The sequence below is a fragment of the Leopardus geoffroyi genome, chromosome A3 (assembly GCF_018350155.1).
Source record: "Leopardus geoffroyi isolate Oge1 chromosome A3, O.geoffroyi_Oge1_pat1.0, whole genome shotgun sequence".
Classification (NCBI taxonomy): Eukaryota; Metazoa; Chordata; class Mammalia; order Carnivora; family Felidae; genus Leopardus; species Leopardus geoffroyi.
Genome location: NC_059336.1, coordinates 120818395 through 120844213, shown reverse-complemented (window position 1 = coordinate 120844213; position 25819 = coordinate 120818395). Strand labels below are relative to the sequence as shown.

The 25819-nt window shown below is 37.6% G+C and overlaps 1 protein-coding gene across 6 annotated transcripts in view; it reads left to right on the top strand.

Annotated features, from left to right (window-relative positions):
- The window catches only part of NCOA1 (nuclear receptor coactivator 1), a 242724-nt gene that overhangs the window by 191098 nt on the left and 25807 nt on the right, over positions 1–25819 (top strand). For all 6 annotated transcript variants that reach the window (XM_045447551.1, XM_045447552.1, XM_045447549.1 and 3 more), the window contains 6 exons: positions 732–879; positions 2227–3547; positions 6833–7013; positions 15391–15508; positions 16994–17162; positions 18175–18489. In XM_045447551.1, the coding sequence (XP_045303507.1) occupies positions 732–879; positions 2227–3547; positions 6833–7013; positions 15391–15508; positions 16994–17162; positions 18175–18489 (2252 nt within the window). The remainder of the gene's footprint in view (positions 1–731; positions 880–2226; positions 3548–6832; positions 7014–15390; positions 15509–16993; positions 17163–18174; positions 18490–25819) is intronic.

Below are 25819 nucleotides of genomic sequence, written 5' to 3'. Positions count from 1 at the left end.
AGCTTTAAGACAAAAGCAGATCATGTTGTTTATGTAGTAATTTGACTGCCTTAACCTAGTTTTTGTTTTTTATATTAGTAACCATTGGCTTTATCTTAATTTGCTTACTACACTAAATTCAAACATCAAAAACAATACATATATGTGAATACAGTAATTTGTCAGTGATTTACATTCCTGAGTGAAAAATTACATTTGAATTTCAGTTAAGTGACTCTGCATACTAATAAAAACATAGAGAGGGTGAATTTCATGGTATATGAATTACATCTCAGTAAAGCTGTCATTAAATAATCAGCCAGCAAAGGGAAGGAGAAAAAGAAAAAAACCTGTTTGAGGTAATACTGAAAGGGAAAGGAGAGAAGGTTACTTCCTGGTATTTTTAATGGTCAGTTAATCAATTTGAAGAGCTGTCCCATTATGGAGAAAAATTAAGGTTGACTTTTTTTGCCTGGTTTGAAGTTTCTTCATAATTTTAACTTCCGTGAAGAGGCACTCGTTCAAGTAGTACTAAATGAAAACTTGTCATTAAGTGGTCTATTTCAACCAGAATCTTTTTCCCCCGCTCAGGTCTCTGCTTTGTCTCAGGTATTCTTTATTTTGACTGAGCAGGCAGCGGTTGGGAGGGCATTTAAAATGAGGTTCGAGGTAGAAGGAAGGCATGGTAACTCTCCTCCACCCAAAGTGCAAGTGTCAGAATTTTAACTAGGTTTTTCTTTCGTTTGAAACAGTGATGACCCGTGGCACTGCGTCCAGCCCATCCTATAGATTCATATTGAATGATGGGACAATGCTTAGCGCCCACACCAAGTGTAAGCTTTGCTACCCTCAAAGTCCAGACATGCAACCTTTCATCATGGGAATTCATATCATCGACAGGTACTTATTTGGAGAGCTTCATATGATATAAGTCAGTTCACATATCTCTTCTTAGAGAAGAAATTTTTTATACTCTTTAATGGCTAGAAAACAAAAATTCTAAATTAAAACTAGCGTGATGAGTATATAATCAGTATATCCATACTGGGTTTTATAGTTTTGTCGCATAACAGTAGCCTTACTTTTTGTTGTTTTTGTTTTTGTTTTTTGTTTTGTTTTGTTTTGTTTAAAAAGGGACACAGGGAAGGTTAGGCTGAAAATATGTGTTTTGGGGGTAAAAACCAAAAAAGTGGCTAAAAATATCCAACATTCCACGTGTGAACTTTGGTCTTATAAAAGCTTTCAGAGTTTGTTACTATTGTTATTTTTATTTTTAAAAGTGTTATATTTTCGTTAGTGCAGACTCGATGGCTCCTGAGTTCAAGTTGACAGTTTCTGGAACTACAAGTCATTAAACTATCAACTTGAGATTTTCGAGTGTCATTGCCTCTAATTTGTTCCCCTCTCTAAATACATTTTACATTGGTATATATGGTAAATTCATGGAACCATTCTTTTATCCTATGAATTATTCAAAACCCTACATTTGTAACTATTTAAAATGTAGCATTAAACAAAAACAAAGACATTTCCCCTCACTTCATCTTTTCCTCATCTGATATATTTGCTTATTGGAACATGGTAATACCAGTCACAAATCTGTTGTCATAATTATGGATTTGAGTAAAGAGCTCGATGAAAATCTGAATTCAGTATTCTGTTTTTTTCTAATTTTAGTTTAATTTATTCTTGTGAGTGGAATTAGCACAGTTCTTTTTTTCATATTGTGATTTCTCTTTCAAAACATCTGCTATGTCTGCATATCACCCTTTTTAATTTTTACATCAGTGACACAGTATTTTCCTTACCCAGTCTTCCTCTTTGGAGTTGAAATACTTAAAAGCTGTAACAAGGGAGTCATGAATAAAGACTTTATAAACAGAGGTGTGGGAAGTTTCTCAACCAAAAATATTATTGTAATGTTAAGTATTTATATTACATTTTGAAAAGTTTAAAAGTACCTATATTGGATTTTTTCCAAGTCCAAGAAAGATTTCTTTTTCCTATAACTGAAACCATTATCAAATTTATGGAAGTTTGAGCACCATTTCCCATTAAGTGGTGCTAATATTTCACAATAGTACTAATAGTCCACTGTTTCTCTTTAGTTTAAGGTGATACAGAAGCTCTTTTCTTGATGGCTTGCAGTATTAATGAGGTTAATGGTCTTGGTTTATAATATGCATCATAAAAATATTTTAATGGAAACCAGTGGAGATGTTTGAATAATGTCTTTTCTCCTCCTAGGGAACACAGTGGTCTTTCTCCTCAAGATGACACTAATTCTGGAATGTCAATTTCCCGAGTAAACCCGTCCGTCAATTCTAGTATCTCTCCGGCTCATGGTGTGGCTCGTTCATCCACATTGCCACCATCCAGCAACAACATGGTATCTCCCAGAGTGAACCGCCAACAGAGCTCAGACCTCCATAGCAGCAGTCATAGTAACTCTAGCAACAGCCAAGGGAGTTTTGGATGCTCACCTGGAAATCAGATTGTAGCCAGTGTTGCCTTAAACCAGGGACAGGCCAGTTCCCAGAGCACTAACCCCTCCTTAAACCTCAATAATTCTCCTATGGAAGGTACAGGAATATCTCTCGCACAGTTCATGTCTCCCAGGAGACAAGTTAGTTCTGGATTGGCAACAAGGCCCAGGATGCCAAACAATTCGTTTCCTCCTAATATTCCAACATTAAGCTCTCCCGTTGGCATGACAGGTACTACCTGTAATAATAGTAACCGATCTTATTCAAACATCCCAGTAACATCTTTACAGAGTATGAATGAAGGACCCAATAACTCCGTTGGCTTCTCTGCCAGTTCTCCAGTCCTCAGGCAGATGAGCTCGCAGAATTCACCTAGCAGATTAAATATACAGCCCACAAAAGCTGAGTCCAAAGATAACAAAGAGATTGCATCCATTTTAAATGAAATGATTCAGTCCGACAACAGCTCTAGTGATGGCAAACCTCTGGATTCCGGGCTTCTGCATAACAATGACAGACTCTCAGATGGAGACAATAAATACTCCCAAACCAGTCACAAACTAGTGCAGCTTCTGACAACAACAGCAGAGCAGCAGTTACGGCATGCCGATATAGACACAAGTTGCAAAGAGGTACTGTCTTGCTCAGGCACTTCCGGCTCGGCCTCTGCTAACTCTTCAAGCGGCTCTTGCCCCTCCTCTCATAGCTCACTGACAGAGCGGCACAAGATTCTGCACAGGCTCTTACAGGAGGGCAGCCCCTCGGATATCACCACTTTATCTGTCGAGCCTGATAAAAAGGACAGTGCGTCTACTTCTGTGTCAGTGACTGGACAGGTACAAGGGAACTCGAGCGTAAAACTAGAACTGGATGCTTCAAAGAAAAAAGAATCAAAAGACCATCAGCTCCTACGATATCTTTTAGATAAAGATGAGAAAGATATAAGATCAACTCCAAACCTGAGCCTGGATGATGTGAAGGTGAAAGTGGAAAAGAAAGAACAGATGGATCCTTGTAACACAAACCCAACCCCAATGACCAAACCTGCTCCTGAGGAAATTAAACTGGAGTCCCAGAGCCAGGTAGGTAATTCCTTGCTTTAGAGAATGAACATGCATAGTTATTTTTCCCTTTTCATTTGTTTTCCTCCAGCCATAAACCAGATTTGGATTCAGGCTGTGTTTTGTCCTACCCACTGAGCATATATTAAAAGATTAGTATCAGTGGTTGAAAAAATCACAGGATGCCCTCAAAAGTTCTCGTTGGAACTTCAGAGGGCTACAGTTTTAATGTGGCGTTCTAAGCAAGTAGATGTTTTCTTCTTTCTATAAAATCAGTTCACAACTTTGGAGATTTTTGAGCATACCTTTCCTGCCCCCTCCTCCTAACCCGACCTGTTGAATCCAACTCTGAAAATAGAACCCAGAAGTCAGTATTTTAAAGGAGCTCACCAGGGAACTCTGATGTATAGCTAAGTTTGGGAAGCTCCGATATAAGAGAAATGGGAGAGAAGTGTGAGGCGGTGGACAAGACCGTCTCGTCTGGCTTGCTTTGCTATTCAATTTCCTTTGAAGCGTTTTCTGAGGCTGTTTTTCTTCTCAGCCTTCAGCCCTTATCAGAAGAGGGACTTCGAATATTCTGGGAAGTAGGGTACATAACAGGCCCTGACACAGAAGTAAACACAAGTAAATCTTTGCATAAATTGTTATGAATTAGAAACCTCTATGTTCAGGCTGAAGTGGGGGTGGAGTGAAATTAACAGCCAGCTTCATTTATTGAATAGTTGCGTGGACTCGGGAGGAATTTAAGAAAAACTGAAAATATGGTCTCTTTGCCCTAGGAGCTAACAACTTATTTAGATGGAATATAGACAAGTATGAGATAGCTGGAAATATAGTTACAAAGCAGCTTATTAATGAGACTCTCCGTTGTGAAACAAGATTCACACTTAGTGTGCATAGGTCTTTCATTTCTTGAGCCACCTTTATATTCTCCCTTTGTCTCACAGAGATCTCTCTCTTCCCTCAGACATACTGCATTCTAGGCACATGGAAGTCCTTGCCATTCCTGGGATAAGCCATGTCTCTTCTAAGCATCTTCTGCCTTGCTCTCCTTTCTATGTCTGCTGAACTTCTCCTCATCTTTCACAGACCAGTTCAGACATCATCTCTATAAAGCCTCCCCCTCTAGTCCTCGTCAGACATTTCTTTCCTCTGCATTCATAGTGCTCCGTATTGTCTCTGTACCATTTGCAATAACCACTATTGTGGTTAATTCTTCATTGTGCTCTGTGAGGATGAGGCTATCCCTCATGTTTCTTGGTACAAGTAAATTAATACTTTGTTTTTTAAGCTGAAAAACAGCTTTAAATAATAACTATATTAAAACTCTCACTCCTTAAAATTAACTGTACAATCCTGGTACATCTGTTTTAGTTTACATGTACGTGCATTTCTGCTGAGTTTATACTAAGAGTGGAATTGCAAGATTATAAGATACGTGTATGTTCATCTTTAGTAGATAATGCCAGTTTTCCTAGTGTGTACAAAGAATTCCTTCTAGTTGTTCCATGTCCTTGCTGATAGTTGGTATTGTCAGTCTTTTAAATTTTAGACATTCTGGGGTCTGTGGTAGTGGTACTTCATAGTTGTAATTGGCATTTCCTTAATAAATGTTTATTGATCATTTGGATATCTTCTTTTGTAAATTGCCTATTCAAGTGGCTTGCCCATTTTCCCAATATGTTGTCTTTTTCTAATTGACTTATAAGAGTTCTTTACATTTTTTTGGATGAGTCCTTTGTTGGTCATATATTTGCAAACTTCTCCATGCTTTGACTTGCCTTTTCTTTCTTTTAATGGTACTTTTGATGAATTGAAGTTCTTCATTTTAATGTAGTCCAATTTGCCAGTCTTTTCCTTTATAATTAGTACTTTTTTGCACATGTGTAACAAAAGACACGTGCAAAAATGTTCATAGTAGTTTTATTTGTATTAGCCCCAGACTGAAAATACCCATAAATCCATCACAGTAAGATGGATATATACTGTGGTATGTTCGTACAATGGGTTCGTTTTCACCAGTGAAAACAAATTAACTGCTGCTACATGTGACAAGATCTCTGAATCAGAAATGTAATGTTAAGTGGAAGATGTCAGACATTTAAAAAATGCATGTATATAATTCTGTATATGCAGTCTGAAAATATAAATTTTAGTTGTATTAAATAGTGAAACCCTGTTTTATGTTGATGAATTATCTCAAAGTAATCCTAATAGAATAATATTGGGAAATAAAGGTCAGTTTCCTCCTATGTATAACCTCATACAGATGTAGGGATACACTGTCTAGTCTAGAAGATATGTTTCTGGGTTTTTTTTAATTAATTTATTTTTTTAATGTTTATTTATTTTTGAGAGAGAGAGACACACAGAGCGTGAGTGGGGGAGGGGCAGAGAGAGAGGGAGACAACAGAAGCCGAAGCAGGCTCCAGGCTCTAAGCTGTCAGCACAGAGCCCATTGTAGGGCTCGAACTCAAGAACTGTGAGATCATGACCTGAGCCAAAGTCAGATGCTTAACCGACTGAGCCACCCAGGAGCTCCTAGAATATATGTTTCTTATTTTATTAAATCCTCAAGTGGAAGTGACCTTCTTAGGATCTTTGAAGCTGATGTACTATTTATTAAGATACTTCCCAAACGATTTCAAATTATAAAGTTACATCAGTGTGAATTTACTTTTCATTCCATCATATAGTAAGTCATTTTACAAGATTTAAAAAAAATATGACAGCAAAAATCATCCATGATCAGTGTAACACAGTACTTTTGATACTTCTTTGCAGTCCAATCTTTTTCCTGAGCGTAAATTTTGTACCCAAATATAGTAGACACATATTATGTGTATATTATCTTATATCTTACACTGTATTAATATCATAAGCATCCACATTTTTTCTAGTAGCTCACGTAATTTCAGTGAGGCTCCAATCTTCCTGATTATTTCTTCTTTCTTTCCCTCATAGTCACACTTAACTCACAGAGTATAAGGGAGCACCTTTTTTTCTTTTTTAAAAAAAAAATTTTTTTAATGTTTATTTATTTTTGAGACAGAGAGAGAGAGTATGAACGGGGGAGGGTCAGAGAGAGAGGGAGACACAGAATCTGAAACAGGCTCCAGGCTCTGAGCTGTCAGCACAGAGCCCAATGCGGGGCTCGAACTCACTGGCCGCGAGATCATGACCTGAGCCGAAGTCGGGACACTCAACCAACTGAGCCACTCAGGTGCCCCAGGAGCACCTTTTTTTCTACATTGATTCAGGTAAAGTATAGAATATATTTTCCCTAACTTTGGTTTCCGTTCTTAGTTTACAGCTGACCTTGACCAGTTTGATCAGTTACTACCCACACTGGAGAAGGCAGCCCAGTTGCCAGGCCTGTGTGAACCGGAGAGGATGGATGGTGCGGTCACCAATGTAACGATCAAATCAGAGACCCTGCCAGCTTCGCTTCAGTCTACCACTGCCAGACCCACTTCCAGGCTGAATAGTATGTGTTGAGGAGAAAACCTCATTTTAAATGTTTAATGATAATATGGGTTAGTGCTTTTGTCTCTCACCATTACCGCACAGACCATTTGTTTGTTGAGAGTAAACTGTCTTTTCTTTTCTTTTTTTTTTTAAGTTTATTGATTTATTTTGAGAGAGAGAGTGTGTGCGTACGCAGAGGAGGAGCAGAAAGAGAGAGAGAGAGAGAGAGGGAGAGAGAGAGAATCCCAAGCAGGCTTCACGCTGTCGGTGTCGTCATGAGATCATGACTGAGCTGAAATCCAGTGACATATACTTCACTGACTGAGCCACCAGGCCCCCAGAGAGTGAAATATCTTTTTAGTAATGCCACTGTAAATGATATACAGTTACTTTTAAACATATAAACTTGACTCATCATGTGTATTTTAAATTATGGGATAACTTCTATCCTTTTGTAATTAATGTTGAAGCAAATAATTTTGTGTTCTTACCCAAAATATTCCATAGCAGGACTTTCACAAATATAATATTGGTCAAATTGTATTTCCCAAAGTGTCTTCATTGAACACTAGTCCTAGGAGTTGGAAAAAAAAAGGGATTTTGTGCGAAAATCCACTGGGTGGATGGTACATGGCATGGCACATATGCCATTCCACAGTGCATATTAAAGGTTTTAAAAAGTCCTGTGTTAAAGATACCAGTGTAGATTTCTGTAAAGCATTGACCATACTTTCTTAATTATGGAATTCCTTTTCTCAAGTAATGCATTTTTTCCCATGGAGCACCATTTAGGAGACAGCTGTGTTGAAATAGGTCACTTCTACTCCAGCCCAGAGAGACACTTTGATAGGATAATACTTCATGAAGATAGGGCTGTCAAGTTTTTTTCACCCATCAAATTTTGAAGTTTAAAATAACAGTGGTGGTAATTCCATTGTGTCATCTGGAAACTAACCAGCTCACTTTCAAAATTTGCCTGTGTTCCTGACCAGTCTTGTCATTCTTCTGATGGGATCAGATGTGGGACTCATTTTATTTCAGTTCTACTGCAGCTTTTAGCTGTCATGACACACCTCCTAAAAGTCTGCCAGGATTTCCAGGAAGCTGGAAACAAAAGTCTTGAGTCATTTCTGACATTTTTGGAAGCAGTTTTTCAGCTGACTAGAGCATTGGTTGTAAGCAGGAGCCCAGATTCAAGTCTCCCGTTCTCCATTTATTAACAGTATTACTTTGGACAGATAAATTTTTTGAGCTTTATTCTCCTTATCTGTAAAAGGAGAATTAGAATTAGATGAAATGACTCCAAAAGCCTCTTCTACTTGGAACTGAGAGGCTCCAGACTCTGGGATGGCAGGCACAGTTGGAGAAACAAGAAGGTGCAAGGCTAAAAGGCAATAAAATGAAAGTCTGCATACTGATTGATTTGATCCTGGTCCCATTCTCCATCTAATATGGGAGACTTGAGGATTTATCTCAGGAGACACTGAATGACCAGAACAGAGATGACTGGCTATAGCTATGGAAGGAGAGCTCCCTAAAGTGCAAAGATCCTCCTGCCATTAATATCCAACAGAAGGCTCCCAGGAGACAGGCCTCACGCTTAGCTCTCAAAGTCAGTGTTTTAGAACACTGAACAGTCTGCAACTTGAAAGAGAGTAAAAGAAACAAACAGAGTATGCAGTAGAGCTATACAATGAGTGCATGGACTAAAAAAAAAAAAAAAAAGCTGAAATTTTTGAAAAGATAATTTATCCATAAATAATATGGGAAGAAAAAAGGGGGCAACGAACAAGAAAGAACCTTTGGAAATTAGATACCCAAAAATTTTAAATTTCAAGATAAACGTTAGAAGACAAAGCTGAGAAAAACTTTCAGAAAGAAAAAAAAAAAGACCAAAAGACAAATAGAAAATTTGGAAGAAAAAGTTAAGATCAACCTAGGAGGGCCAGTAATGGTAGATAAGAATTCCAGAAACAAACAAACAATGAAAGAGGGGGAAAACACGGAAAAGAAGATATTTTCAAACAAATGAACGAAAAATCATATGAAATCACTGTTAGGGAATTGGGGACAAAGGGCGTAGTAGGAGAGGTAGATATGGGAGAATTAAGACTTCCTCTGCCATGATGGGAAGTTGGTAATCTGAAATTAAGATATCAAAGAATAGCAGCGTACGCATATTTAGAAATAAATAGGTAAGTGCCAAAGAAAACACCTACACAAATCGAGAATGGTTGAGGGGTAAAGCTTAAAACTGCTTTTATTCGTAATAGACCTTTTGGTTCTGACTTTAAAAATTATGTACCTGTATTAATTTGATAAAAATTAAATATAATACAAATAGAAAGTGTTTTCTAGCTCTATAGGACTGTGAAAATGGAGTGTTTTTCCTTCATAGTCTGTCCTGAGGCAAATAGCTCTTTCTTCTCTCTTGAGATTTCCTCCCTGAATATAGCTCCATATATATAAAAGTATATAAATAGGCCAGAATCTGTTAAACCTTGTGCTATAGTGTTGGCAAAGGCCAAAAGCATAGAAGGGAAGATACTGAGGTAAACGAGGGCAAGGATGATAGATGCAGACAGCCGGTCTATATGGTTTCAATATAGACAAGAAGGAAAATAAGATTTTAGGAGGCATAAGGCTAAGGAAACAAGTTGGGCAGAATAAAGGAAAACAGAATAAAGGATTGAAGAAGGAAAAAGAAGATGGGGAGTCCATCTTTTTATAGGAGCCCATTACTTTGTATGGATATGAAAAACTCTTTAGTCTGTGTCATAACACATCTATCATACTTACTCTAGGACCCATCCATTTTCTGTAATTATCTTTGTTTTCTCCAAAGTTACTTTCTTTGTTAAATTTTCTATCTCTCTTTCCTGCCACTGACTTTTCTAGAATTTGAGATGTCCATCCATATACACTGACAAAAGCCTACAATGAACAATCTTGGTAGCTAGAGTGTATCTTTAGCTAACATGAGAAACCCTTTTGCTCTGGCAGTGAATGTAGGTTCTGATTATAGAAGCCCTATTTCTTTGTTGCTGTTGTGAGAGAGTGGGGCTTGGTGATGGGGAAATCCTCGTGGCAGCCCAGGCACCCACTCTGGGAGATTCCCTGGGCAGAACTCCCACCCTGAGTCATGCACTTACCCCTTTAATCCCAGGGGCAGATGCCAGAGTCCTCTGCACTTGGGGCAGGGCCTGCTGCAGCTGTTCAGTGGCCCAGTCGCCCCTGGCTTGTTCCTGTATTGACCACTGAGCTTGGGGGTGTTCTGGTCTTTTGGGAAAACTCCCCTTCTTGGAGAATCTTCTCTTTCTCCCACTGTAGATTTTTTTTAGTTTTGTTAAGGTTTTACCATCAGTTTGTCCCCTCTGTTTTATCTTTCAGAAACTCTGTCGTTCAAGTCAGCTGCCATACTTCTTTTGCCTTTCCTTCAGCTGGAGATTTATTTTTTCTTTTTTATTTCTTTTGTTATTTCAGAGATAATTTTGGAGGGAAAATAAAATACAAGGATAAATCTGCCACACTGAACCAGAAAATTGCCTTAGGTCTCTTTACATATGAGAAAATTAAGATCCAGAGAATGAAAAGAAAGAAAAAATACAGACAAAAACTTGCCTGAAGTTTTCCACGTAGTATATGCAGAATCAGGATTTAAATCTCAGTCTGCCTGGTTTCAAAATATCCTGTCGACATGCACACCACACACCCATGCAGTGTGACCAAGTGACTTAAATAATGTTGTTAGAAATGTACTATAAGAGCACAGCAAGAGACGGTGTAGGAGGGTATTATTGGTCAAAATATGTACAATATGACCTCTTCAGCAGCACCTTCAAAACCTCTGCTACGTCCTTTTGATTGTCTTCAGCTCCTTATCCTTTGAGGGTGGATTTAACTCCTGAAATTTTCTGGAGTTATTTGGAGCCAAATTTGTTGATCCAAAAAACAATAATACTTTGTTTTAACCAGAACCAAAATTAGACTAACTATAAGGAGATATATTTTTTTGAGGGACCTGTATACTGTTTTAGATCGATCTAGAAGAATTCCAAAAATATTTGAACACTGACAACTTCATTGGAATAAGTGAATGATCTCGTGAAGTGGTTGATCTTATGTTTGATGGACATACACATTCTGAGATTATTATTTTTTAAAGATCATTAACTTGTAGCACGTTAAAATAATTATATAACTCAAAAAATAATGAGTTTTACATAAAGCACTTTTTCAGTAATTAAAAAATCCATTTTAATTTCCCTTTTACAGAGTATTGTGCCTGTTGGTATCTTTTGCTATTTTATAAAGCTGTAATGTATAATCTTATGTAGAGATAATTTACTACATATGAGAGCGTAACTGAAATAGAAGTTCTAAATAGAATTGCTTGGTCAAAGGATAGATAGATTTTGCCAAATGGCCCTTCTCAGATATTACACCAGTTTATACTCTGAGAATGTTCTTCTTTCTACACATCCTAAGACATCGAGTTTACACACTTTCTCATCTTTGCCAATATGATGGTTTGGTTTTTTAAAGTTATCACAGTATAGCTTTAATCTGTATTGCTTTTTTTGTGAATTAGGTTGATCATTTTTCAGTGATCTGTGATTCAGTGATTTTTCAGTCACGTGGATGTGACCTGTTCATATTCTCTCGCCATTTATCTATTGGATTTTTCCATTTTTATCTTATGATTTATAGGAGGGTTTTTTTTTAACATAAGTTAATCTGTTGTCTACATCACATTTAGCAAAATAAAACACTGCAACTGCTGTGCTTTATTTTTATTTAGAAAAATAAAACACTACAACCAAATGTAACACAAAACTGAGCCAGAAACCTCTTAACCAATGGGGGCTGAGGAAAGTGGCTGACCGTCAGAATCACTAGATAGGGATGGTCTGTTAAAGGAGTAGAATGTGCAAAAGCCGCTGCCATGGTTAGACAATCGTTTCTACCTGTGTGCAGAAATTTTTATTCATTTATTATTTATTTTTTTTAACATTTTATTCATTTTTGAGAGACACAGTGTGAGTGGGGGAGAGGCAGAGAGAGAGGGAGACACAGAATAGAAGCAGGCTCCAGGCTCTGAGCTGTCAGCACGGAACCCAATGTGGAGCTCGAACTCACAGACTGCAAGATCATGACCTGAACCGAAGTTGGACACTTAACTGACTGCGCCACCCAGGTGCCCCGAGAAATTTTTAAATTTTTTAGTAACATAACTTTTTTGTGGCTAATGGATATATAAAGCTTTCCTCTTAACCAGACTAGAAATGGAGAAAATATGATGTTGAGCCCTTTGCAAGGATGATAAGAAAGATTAATAGCTTGATCAGGGATGGGGCACTTGGGTGGCTCAGTAAGTTAAGCATCTGACTCTTGGTTTTGGCTCAGGTCATGATCTCATGATTTGTGAGATCGAGCCCCACATCAGGCTCTGCACTGACAGCATGGAGCCTGCTTGGGATTCCCTCTCTCTTCTCTCTGTGCCCCTCTCCCACTGACATGCACTCGCACTTACCCTCCTCTCTCTCTCTCTCTCTCTCTCTCAAAATAAAAAAAACATTAAAAAAAAATAGCTTGATCCCTAAGAGCTTGTTTTCTACCCCCACTTCGTCTGTCCCTCTCCAACACAGAGATGCATTGATGCTTCCCTCTACAAATTACTTTGCCTGTCTTGTGTTACATATGTACATACTTGTGTTTGTGATAGGGACACAAATATGACCAAAAGTAGTAGGTTTATTCCCTGGACGAACAAAGATAACTTGTGTTTTTCTTTTTTCTTTTTTTTTAACGTTTGTTTATTTTTGAGAGAGCAAGTAGGGGAGGGGCAGAGAGTGGGGCGGATGGAGGATCGAAAGCAGGTTCTGTGCTGACGGCAGTAAGACTGGTGCGGGGCGCAAAGTCACGAACCATGAGATCATGAACTGAGCCAAAGTCGAATGCTCAACCTACTAAGCCACCCAAGGGCCCATATTTGTGTATTTTTTAAAACATTCCAGCAAATCCTCAAATTTTTTGTAAAAACAAATTTCTAAAGGAAATCTTAAAAGGTTGAGGTAACTTTTAGAATAAAAACCAACTTTTAAGCATAAAGCCTATGCAAACAGAACTTTTACTTGAATCAAAGTTTGATTTGTTTGGGTTTATCTTTCTAGTCATCAAACTTAGCACATGAATCTTACTTCATTTTGAGAAATTTTATCTGGCTTATTGATATTTTCCTCACCAGGACACCAATGAGGTATTACTACTCATTACCTCATTACCAATGAGGTCCTATTACTGAGTCAAATAAACTATCTTATAATATTCAGTATTGATGGTAAATAGCCATATAAATTTTCTTTGACTCTTAAATATAATTAATTTTGTCTAGGTTAGATTTCTGAAATAGAATAGGACTGAGGAATTAATGTGTGGAATAGAGCAGTGGGACAGCTTTAGATAATCTTCTTTGACTAACTTCCTGATTTAAATAATGATAGGAATTAAGTGATTACTTTCCCATCATCATTTGTGGTTGGTGTTGTTTGGTGGTTTTTATTTGTTTTGTTTTTCGGAATCTACAGAATTTAATTTTTCTATCATTTGTCATGACAGACAAGACAAATTTAATTGAAAGCTATAATTATTTGCATTTAGAAGTGAATGTGTTTTGGGGCACCTGGGTGGCTCAGTCAGATGAGTGTCTGACTTCAGCTTAGGTCATGATCTCATGGTTCCTGGGTTCAAGCCTCACGTTGGGCTCTGTGCTGGCAGTGTGGAGCCTGCTTGGGATTCTTTCTCTCCCTCTCTCTCTCTCTCTCTGCCCCTCCCCGACTTGCACTCTTTCTCTCACTAAATAAATACGCTTAAAAAAAAACAACCTCCAACGCATTTTTAGTTGGGTTTTTAAAAATTATACTAGTTTTCTCAGGCTGGTATAATAAAATACCACAGACCAGGTGGCTTAAACAACAGAATTTAATTTTCTTACAGATCTGGAGGCTAGAAGTCCAAGGTGAAGGGGGTTGGCAGGTTTGGTTTCTTCCGAGGCCTCTCCTGGGCTTGTGGATGGCTGCCTCCTTGCAGTGGCCTTGTGGTCATCCCGCTATCTGTGTTTTGTCTGTGTCCTAATCTCCTCTTCTTATAAGAACACCAGTCATCTTGAATTAGAGCCCACCCTAACTTCCCTGCCCATCTCTGAAGACCCTGTCTCCACATACAGTCACATTCTGAGCTACTAGGAGTTAGACCTTCTCATATGAATTTTGGGGGAATACAGTTCAGCCCATAACAATGATTAATTAATATATGTCCATTTCAGAAATTACAAATAACCATTAGAAGCACTAAAAGAAAATAAAAGTCATCCTTAATCTCACAACCTAAAATCTACCAAAGATAAACTCCTTTCCAGAATTTTTTTCTACTCATATATACTAAATAATTTGTAAAACCAGAATCATTCTGCACATAATATCTTGGTTTATGGGGTCATTTTCTTTTTCATTTAGTTGGACACTGTAACTATCCAAACCAGGGTTCATTAAACATTCCCTGAGTTTCTGGAATTCAGGTTATTTACAATTTTTCATAGAATAAACAGTACAGAAATGATCAAGTTTTGAAAAGAAAATGCCTAACCAAAACTTTCTAAAATGCATATACTATTTTATTCCATTACAAGATATAATTTGATGTCTTTTTTCATTTGTCATTGTTATAAGCATCAGTCGTTATACTGTTATTATACAGATGTATTCTTAGTTAACAGCTACAGAGCTTTGCCCATTTTCTAAACGACCCCAGACTGCTGTGCCCTATAGTTTCTGTTACTGCCTTTTATAGAACATCTTTTGTTTGCCACTCTCATTTCATGATAACACTGTCCCTACCTATAATGTATTATACTGCCCTGTAGACTGAAAAAGCAGTTAACCAAAATTGTTATAATTATCTTTAAAAAAAATAATTTCTGGGGTGCCTGGCTGTCTCGGTCAGTGGAGCATGCAACTCTTGATCTCAGTCAGGACTGTGAGTTCGAGCCCCATGTTGGGTGTAGCTATTACTTAAAAATTAAAGAAATAAAAAAGAAAACAGTTAAAAGGAAATAAAAGAGATAATTTTTGGCAAAATTCTGAGTGATTCTCCTATGATAATGTCAACTTACGTGCAGGCTTTTTTACATCAGATTGTCTTTGATTCAGAGACTTTTTCTTTCTCACTGGTTATTATGTGGCCACATTCTAGATAGTTTAAGTTTCTGAATAAGGGACCTTTGTATCATCGAAATAATATTTTATAGGGGAAATCTCATTCTATTACACAATATATTACTTCTGAAAAATACTGTCTTTTTATCTTCCACTGTGATCCTGACTTCTTGCTTTTTCCAGGATTACCGGAGCTGGAATTGGAAGCAATTGATAACCAGTTTGGACAGCCAGGAACAGGTGATCAGATTCCATGGGCAAATAATACAGTGACTACCGTAAATCAGAATAAACCAGAAGAGTGAGTAACACATTTCCTACTTTAAAAAACATCAGATACTTGGGGTGCCTGGGTGGCTCAGTCGGTTAAGTGTCCAACTTCGGCTCAGGTCATGATCTCGCGGTTTGTGAATTTGAGCCCTGTGTTGGGCTCTGGGCTGACAGCTCAGAGCCTGGAGCCTACTTTGGATTCCATGCCTCCCTCTCTCTCTGTTCCTTCCCTGCTCGCTCGCTCTCTCTCAAAAATAAATAAACATAAAAACATTTAAAAAATTAAAAAATTAAAATTATCAGATACCAATTTCAACAAAGGACTACTTTTCCCACACTGGATTCCAGCCTACATTGGTATTTTGTGAGCTAGTAGTAGAAGTGAATGTTTAATGAAAAAAAGGGGATGTAGGAAGACACCAAGTTAAACAGATTTATTTACTGTGTGACTGCAAGGCCAGTATGTATTGTAATTACCAAGCGATTGACATAGTATGCAGTGGTTGTTTTATTTTTCATCTCTTGCTTTGCTTTGATTGATTCTTATACAGTTTCTGAGACCTGTAGATGAAGTGAGCTCAGTATAACAATTATTCTGAAAGCTCTTGAGCTTTTAGTTGTATAATTATTTTGTCCAGAGTTTCTTTTTGGAGCAAGATGGTTAAGAAGAGAAGGTACATTTTACATCTACTTAGTGTCCCATCTTGATTACAATTTAATTGCTTAATTGACATAAGTAGCTCTATTCCAAAACATTAGAGAAGAGTACATTTCATACATAGCAACCAAAGGATGACTGGACAGTATCGAGTGTGGCTTAGAGCTTTTAACTATGAACTGCATTCCCACTTACCTTCCCCCAAAAAGAATCCTTAAAATTATGTCATTATATTTGTATTATTAATATTATATTCTATATATTTCTAAATTTTATGCATCAATTGGCATCCTTTTGGATTAGACTATGTATATCCTTCATGTAATCAACATTTTTTTGTTGTTGTTGCTTAACACTGAGCATGTTTCTTTTTTCTAGTTTGATTTCTTGGGTAAATGCTCATCATGTCATATTATCAATATGATTTGATCATCTTTGAGAGTTAAGTATAAATAGAATAAATCTTACCATAGGCTGGATGATTTTTTTATGAGATTTTGATTGATTTTTATTTTTGATTTTCACCAAAAATTGTTTTTCCTTTCTTAACTATGTTTAGTTAATTTTTTAGGCTAATTCTATAAGCTAACAGGAAGAGTACGGAAGCAGAGTTCAGTGATTGACAAAATAGTGAAAGTACATTCCAGCTACATATAGAACATTTATAAGTTTTTTCACATAAGTGTAGAACATTTCTTTGTGTAAGAATTGGTCGAAAAAGCATCTCAGCAAAGAACTTTCTAGGATAAGACTTGCATATGTGTTCGTATCATATATACATATATATATTTGCATTACTGAGATTGAATACTTATTTGCTGTATCAGTCTTTAACATTTCTATCTTTTGATTCTATAGCCAGTGTATTAGTTCACAATTAGATGAGCTTCTCTGTCCACCAACAACAGTAGAAGGAAGAAATGATGAGAAGGCTCTTCTTGAACAGCTGGTGTCCTTCCTCAGCGGCAAAGATGAAACGGAGCTAGCTGAACTAGATAGAGCTCTGGGGATTGACAAACTTGTCCAGGTATTTATTAAGCTCGGCCTTATATAACTGATACAATCCTGAGAAGCTAGAAAATTATTTTTAAGCAAGATTTTTCAATACTGTTCTCACTATGTTTTTTGTGGTTTTATAATTTATTCTTGTGAAAATTGTCAAAATATATAATAGCTAACTAATGAGTTTTTAAACAAAAAATCATAATAATTACAAATAGAATTAGAAAGTCTTAGCGTTTCACTATGGAACAGAATCTTAGAAGCTCCCCCTAGAATAGAATCCAACATTATATCATTACTTCTTATTCTAGGACTTAATTTATCCTTCATTCGTGCTAGACCTCAACCTATATATTCCATGATGCTCCAACTTCCAGGCATTTTTCACACTGTGAGGTTAAAAAATCAACATTCTTTTAAGGAGTAGAATATAAGGTATCAGAATGCATAGCCCACAAAAAGGGGAAGTTATGTTTCATAAAATTTTCCTTTCAGTTACATACACCGGGTCACAATTTAAATTAGATTTTTTACAGTGAATAATAGTATAAATTTTGAAAGCCATAGCTATGGCATTCTGTTAGGCCAGCTATGAATTTTTTTCAAATAAGAGAAAAGGATGAACTTTGTATTTGAGATAGAAAAATGCTTAATTAATCCCTCCTTTAGGAATCTAACTCCTCATGGTAAACTATTACCGGTAAAGTTTGTTCTCTCTTAGGCTTTGCAATGTGGTTCTTTTTAAACCTTTTAGCTTTATCTCACTGATTTTAGGGCCTTTTGTTTTAACCTTGTTTTTATCTCTTTTCTGAGATTTTAAACATCTCAGTTCATCTGTTACTCCATTTCAAAAGTTAACTTTTCATAAGTGATTCCTTTAAGTAGCAAACTCCTAGAGAGCTTCATGACTTCAACGTGAATATTTTATAATAAGACGTTCTAGAGGTAAATGTTCTCAGATCCAAGATTATATAGAGAAGCATGTCACGTATTGGCATTAACTGATTTGTAAAATGTTCTGGCTTGCTGTCCAACAGGGAGGTGGATTAGATGTGTTATCAGAGAGATTTCCACCACAACAAGCAACACCACCTTTGATGATGGACGAAAGACCCAACCTTTATTCCCAGCCTTATTCTTCTCCTTCACCTACTGCCAATCTCTCCAGCCCTTTCCAAGGCATGGTCAGGCAAAAACCTTCACTGGGGACTATGCCTGTTCAAGTAACACCTCCCCGAGGCGCTTTTTCACCCAGCATGGGCATGCAGCCCAGACAGACTCTGAACAGACCTCCCGCTGCCCCCAACCAGCTGCGGCTTCAGCTTCAGCAGCGCTTGCAGGGACAGCAGCAGGTGAGCACTCTTTTTTAGCAGGTGATACATTTAAAGGCGTGTGCTGGCTCCCTCTCTGAAATAAGAACAGCCTAATTGCTACAAGAAAGGTATTAAGTGGGAGTAGTCCCACAACCTTTATGAAAGACTCAAAAAACTGTCCTTGGTCTGCTAGGATAAAATAAAGAACACGTTCATTCAGCTAAAGGCAACTGGCTCATAACAGTACTGTGAGACTTAAAATTTTAAAGCAAGTGGATTTTGTTTTTTGAGACAAAATATTTAGGACGAACGTCATATCATTATTAAATTAATAAAGAGAAATATGTAGCTTAATTTATCAAGTAGAGCATCAAAAGGTACTGTTACGATTGATTGATGGAACAGAAAATGGAATCTTTGTTGTTTGAAGTTGGAGTGATTGAAGCTTAATGATGTTATTATATTAGGAGAGTAGAGTAGAGGAAAGGATAGTTTGGGGGTCTGGGGAGTTGTGGGTGAGTTAAATCTTCTCTCTCATGACAGGTAATGAATGGGTATAATGGCATAAATATTTAAGATTGAATGAGCAGCACATACAGAGATAAGCATAAGACCAAAAAAGCAAATGGTTAAAAGTATCGGCTCTGGGAAGTGGGACCAGCACTACAGATTGTTACTTCTTCTTATTTATCTTTTTGTATTTTTTTAACCATCTGTATGTATTACTTTGGATTTTCTGTAAAGTATTTAAAGCAATTTCCTAGAGTGTTAGAAATTCAGAAAGGAAGAGAAAAAAGGAACTAAATTATATTAGAAAGGCAATATTATATAATGTTATAGGAGCTCTAGATTCAAGTCCTACTTCTGACCTTACTTAGGTGGGTTGGCAATCGAATGATTTACCCTTTTAAAGCCTCTGATTTCTGATTATAGCCATAAAAGGAGACTAATAAATAACTCCTCTACCTCATCGGCGGTGTGTAGATTGGATGACTTAGTACATGTAAAGATCTTAACATAGTGCCAGGCATGCACTAACACTAAACACTAGCTCTTATTATCAAATTATATTCAGTAAATACAGTAAGTAATATAAAATGAGTTTCCATTCCACTTAAAAAGAAGATGATGAAAGGGACAAAGAGAAAGGGAGCTCCAGACAAGACAGGAAAAAATTATTAATGGTAGAATAACAAAAAAAAGGAATACTATTTAAAATTCTAGGGTGGAATAAAGAACTGAAAGAGGAATTAGGGGAAGAGAGGGAAGAAAAGAGAAATCTAGAAAGGAAATAGTAATGTGTTCTGAGTATTAGTTGAAGGTAAACTACCTCTTGCTATAACTTGTCATTATTCAGTAGAGAGCACAAGAATAAGAAATGCTTATTGGTTCACAAAACATGTCATTCGCAAAACATATTTAGGAAGACTACTAGGCACTATGAGGAATACAAAGAATTAAGGAGATACAGGCAACTTTTAGAACTTCCCATCAGCTTGGAGTATTCCAAACATACACAACTGGAAACTTACATGACAGTGCAAGTAGTGATTAAGGGTTAACCCAAAAAGTAGAGGAAAACGTAGGTGTGCTGATTTTCATTTTACAGGGTAGAGTCAGTAAATACTGTTTAAAGGCAAGGGTTCATTGAGCAAGGCCAGATCAACAGTCTAGGTTAGGTTTGTGAATGGATGAGATAATAATTCGCACGTAGTTTGGGAAAAAAATCACTTTTACTTTGATTTTTTCCTAAAACAGCTAATAAGCAGAGGTAGCAATGCAGAGGGTACACATGAAATAAGGGTGCAAATAGACGAATGTGGCTCCTTGTTGCTTCCTTTAAATATCAGGGAGACATGTCCAAAGTTTGGTGGTCTTGGTAACCCAACAGTGTGAAATATCCATCAAGTTAGAGAAAGTTTTGAGCCCTGAGATATGTCAGTACACAAAACAACCTATAATGCCGTGTAAGACAATACTTTGCTACCAAATGAGCCTCATCATCCAGACCTACTTTCTGGGTTCTGGACCATAAGTTCTCCTGTATAACAGTGGGACATCCCAGTCCACAGTCTGTAAATGCTTGGAGTCTTCTGTGTGAGTTAAGGGCTCTCTGCGAGGTCTGGCCAAGGCTTATCTCAGTCATCGTTTCAGTTAAGATGCTTTCAGCAACATGGAAAGAAAAAACATCAATTCAAAGGAGTGAAACCATTTTTAAAAAGTATTTTGACTCAGATAATGAGATGATACAAAGTAGAGACAGGTTGAGGTGTGGTTACCTCACAGGCTCAAGAATGTTATCCAAGGACCTACGTTCTTTCTGTCTTTTTACTCTCTAATCCCTGGCAACTAGAAAAATGGCTCCAGTGGTTACAAATATCACATGCACCTGTGCATCTTTTTCCATAAGCCAAGAAACTTTTTCCAGGTTCTTGCCCTTCTTTCCTCCCTCCCACTCCAAAAAAAGAAAACGGGGGGAAAATTGTTTTTTCACATGTCTGGCCAGCCAGAACTGAGTCACATGTACACCCTTAACCACCTGATGGCAAGGATTGGCTTAGAGCACACAGTTAACCCCTTGTGCATGATTTGGGATAGTCAGCTGAACAGACTCCTAGTTTGTCATTGAGGAGGAAGGGGAGGGTAAATGGCTGTGAGTTGGCAATAACAATACCTGATAAAATCAAGAAATGGAGGTTTATTTAAAGTTGCACGTGTTGGGATCAAATTGGTGAACTGAGATGGAACACTTGCCCTTTCTCCTGCCTGAATTCCATTAGATGACAGGATGTATATTTTAAATGAGTAAGTTCATATTAGTGCAGAGAAAAAGAAAAACACTAAAAATTGGCACACTATAAATTAAGTGATTTTGAAATAGAAAGCAAACATGAGAAAGAAACAAAATAATCATATACGAACACTACAACTGCTTATGTAGAAAATCCAAGAGAACCTACAGAGGACTTAGAGTTAATTGAGAAGTTTCGCAGTGTTTCTAGAAAAAAAAAAAAAAAAACCCAAGAAATAAAGATTAATAGCAATCCTTTTTACTATCAACAACCAATTAGGAAATATAATTTCAAAATATGTTCATAATTTATAAAACTTAGAAAATTATTAATCGTAATTGCAAGTTAAAAAAAAGATCCAAACGAAGATATTAGTGAGTTGAAAGACTATCATAAAGATGGCAATTTTGGGGGGCGCCTGGGTGGCTCAGTCAGTTAAGTGTCTGACTTTGTCTCAGATCATGATCTTATGGTCTCTGGGTTCGGGCCCACACCAGGCTCTGTGCCGACAGCTCAGAGCCTGGAGCCTGCTTCAGATTCTGTGTCTCCCTCTCTCTCTCTGCCTGTCCCCTACTCGTACTCTGTCTCTCTGTCTCAGAAATGAATGTTAAATTTTTTTAAAGATGACAATTGTTCTGAAATTAATTAAATTCAGTAGAATTCCAGTCAGAATCTCAACATGAATCTTAACAAATAAATGCTAACTTTATTTTAGAAGCATGAGTACGAAATCTTTTTTTTTTTTTTTCAACGTTTATTTATTTTTGGGACAGAGAGAGACAGAGCATGAACGGGGGAGGGGCAGAGAGAGAGGGAGACACAGAATCGGAAACAGGCTCCAGGCTCTGAGCCATCAGCCCAGAGCCTGACGCGGGCTCGAACTCATGGACCGCGAGATCGTGACCTGGCTGAAGTCGGACGCTTAACCGACTGCGCCACCCAGGAGCCCCATGAGTACGAAATCTTAAAGAAGGAGGATGAGCTTGCCCTGCGTCAGTCTCTGTGTGGACAGCTCAGAGCCTGGAGCCTGCTTCGGAGTCTGTGTCTCTTCAGAGTCTGTGTCTCCCTCTCTCTCTGCCCCTCCCCCAGTCATGCTCTGTCTCTCTCAGTCTCTCAAAAATAAATAAACATTAAAAAAAAGATACCATAAACAAGGTTAAAAGACAAGCCATAGACTCAGGGAAGATATTTGCAACCCCGTATAACTGACAAAGGATTAGTATCCAGAATATCTCAGATTCATAACATGGTATTCATAATACACTTATCTCTCTAGATTGAAATCATCTGTTTACTTGTTGGTCATATCCTCTCATGCCTTCTTCCCTCTTGCCAAACACAGGAGATATAAAACATCTCATAGGCAGGAATTTAGGACAGTGCCTGATGGTTTGAAAAAAGAAAGGTACAAACTCAGATCTACATCACAGTTTATTTCTTTTTAATGGATTTTAAGAAGATCAGTTTAAAAACCTATTTCTTGACCTTAACTATATTTCATTGACTGGAATATGGTACACAAAGAGTAAAAAGATTCTAAGATTTTAAATTTTATTATACAGTTATGAATAATCCCTAGTTGGTGGGGGGGTGGGCAAGGGGAGGAAAAACACCCTAGGAAACTAGTAGAGATGCATTAGTTGGTGGGGCTCCCGGGTGGCTCAGTCGGTTAAGCGTCCAACTTCAGCTCAGGTCATGATCTCACAGTCTGTGAGTTCGAGCCCCGTGTCAGGCTCTGGGCTGACAGCTTGGAGCCTGGAGCCTGGAGCCTGCTTCGGATTCTGTGTCTCCCTCTCTCTCTGCCCCTCCCTGCTCATGCTCTGTCTCTCTCTGTCTCAAAAATAAATAAAAACATTAAAAAAAAAAAAAGAATTTCTAAAGTTCTATTTTCAGAAACGGACAACAGCAAAAATGGGTAGACCTTTTGCTTGTAGAAAATGGTATAACATTGGCTGATAAGAGATGTAATTATTCTATTCTAGTTTTGTTTTCTTCTTCTCCAGCAAGGGTCTTCATACTCCCAAGAAAAGGATAATATGAAAAGGGAGGGGTGCCTGGGTGGCTCAGTCAGTTGAGCATTCAACTTCAGCTCAGGTCATGATCTCACAGCTCGTGAGTTCGAGCCCTGCGTTGGACTCTGCACTGACAGCTCAGAGCCAGGAGCCCACTTCGGATTCTGTGTCTTCCTCTCTCTACCCCTAACCCACTCGCATTTTGTCTCTGTCTCTCTAAAAATAAATAAATATTACAAAAAAATTTTTGAAAAGGGAGTAACAGTTGAGACAGGTAAAGAAATGTGATTACTTAGCCATCTTAAAACAAGTCAAGTCCACTCGTGTTATGTGTTAGGGTACTGAAGAAGGGTATGGATCTGGTAGAAGAACCACTATTGATAATTTTTTATATTATATAGAAAATAGAAGTAACCAGAAAGTAGAACTAAGATCAAAGGGCAGAAAATACAGGGAGGCAAATTTCACCTCTAGAATTCTGACAATGAAAACTGCCTGATGTAAGAATGAGCTTCTTTAAAAGAACTCCTTGTCAAAAATTTACATGGTGGCTGAATCAGGGTTTTCAATCTTGGCACTCTTGAAAGTTTGGGATAGATAATGCTAGTTATAGGGCACTTTCCCATTCATTTAAGAACGTTTAGCAGCATCCCTGACCTCTACCCATTAGATGCCAGTAGCAGCCTTTCTCCAAGACAGCCAAAAATGTCTTCAGACATTGCTAAATGTCTCTTGTGGGGCAGAATCATCCCTGATTGAGAACCTCTAGCTAGGTAATCATCTTTTAGTTTTCCTATAGAAGGATTTCTTGGTAAGGCATTGGAAAAAAAAAAAAAAAAAAACAGACAGACAAAATGTCAGCTGGTCTGAACTCTGGGTGTGTGTGTGTGTGTGTGTGTGTGTGAGAAAGGGGGGGGGTGTTTTATACATGTGGGTTGAGTTTGTACTGTTGCACTGGCCTCAAGCCCCACATTTCCTTTTATAATAGAAGTCTTTTGACCTGGCCTCTGTAGACTTTTGAATTTATGTCCCCAGCTGTAAAGACTACTGACCTCTCTCCACCCACCAACCAAAAGTCAGGGTTTCCGAGGAGTTAAAGGATATGGTGATCATTTTGGGAAGACTTCCTTGGCAGAAATAGAGCTTGATCTGCTTGCTAGATAATGGGTAGCATTTTAGTAGGTCAGAGTGAGGCAGCTGTACACTGCATTAGTCAGGTTGTGCACAGAGATGGTCAAGGGGAGGATGGGGAAATGAATAAGAATTATTTCAAGGGCAGAAACAGATCAATTTTGCAGAAAGTGCTTGTAGATTGCAGTAATTTCTTCTACTTCCAAAAATAGCCTGTTTATTTTCCAAGGTAGTAATATATTTCCTAAGGTTATTTTCTCAATTTTACTACTTCTCAGGCATCTTTCCTCCATCCCCACCCATTGCATTCTCACACTGTCTCACAATTCCAAGAATATGTAAAGCTGTGAGTTTGGAATCCCAACTCCCACTCCCCCAGCAACGTTACTTGTCTTCATCACTGTGTATTCGTGTATTTTCACCTGTCCTCATTGCTTTGTCTTCTGTTTTTAGACTCGCTGTACTTTCTGCCTCAGGTTAACTCTGCCATCCTCCTGCCAGCTGGCATTCTCATCTTTCAAGGTCCCATTGAGCTCACTCGTGCCCTTGGTCCCTCCCTTCATGTCTTCGGCTGAGTTAGTTGTAGACATCCCTGTATACACACGTACAGCACTTGTGGGTGGCGCCATTCTGTATTGGCCTGTGCTACTCAACAGAGAATTCCTGGAGGAAAGAAATATGCTCACCTCTTTAGCCTTCAAACCTTATGTAGTATCTTGCATACAGTTACTTCTGTTTTGTTTTGTTTTTTTATAAATCTTCATAAAGTTCATGGTTTATTTAAACGTATGTCTGTGGTCTGTAGAATTTAACAAGTATGTAGATTTTTGTACTTAAGAGTCCCTTTGACTTTTAAAACCATAATGTTCATATCTTTATTTTTTAAGCGATTCCAAATGTTTTATCATATTCCACAAATGCCTGAAAATTTTCATTTTAATCCTTATATTCTGTTGAGCTTTCCCCCCAAAAACAGTTTGTTTTCTGACCTAATGGGAGTCAGAAAATTAATGAAACCAGAATTAAGAATTGAGCTGTTCGGAAATGGGTGATTTCATCACTTTTTACAACAATATGGATTTTCTTACAAAACTTTCTTAGTCTTTCTAGTTTGCATTTAGTATATTGGAATATATTAAATGTATTAAAATGTAAACTATATTGACATGTTAATGTGTTTATTAGTAATTTATGTTATAAAATGCCATATAAACACAAAATAGTATTGATATTGTTGCTGTTATCTCTCTGAACAGTTTATTCATATCAAATTATTGAGCAAGAAATTCTTTAAGCTATAGATTGTTTATCAGGAAATATCACTTCCAAGGATGCTTGTTTTGTTACCTGATAAAGTTAAGGAATGCCTATGACCTGGAACCCTAAGTCCAATACAGACAGCATCTTCCAAACTAGCGTTCCATACAAGATTGT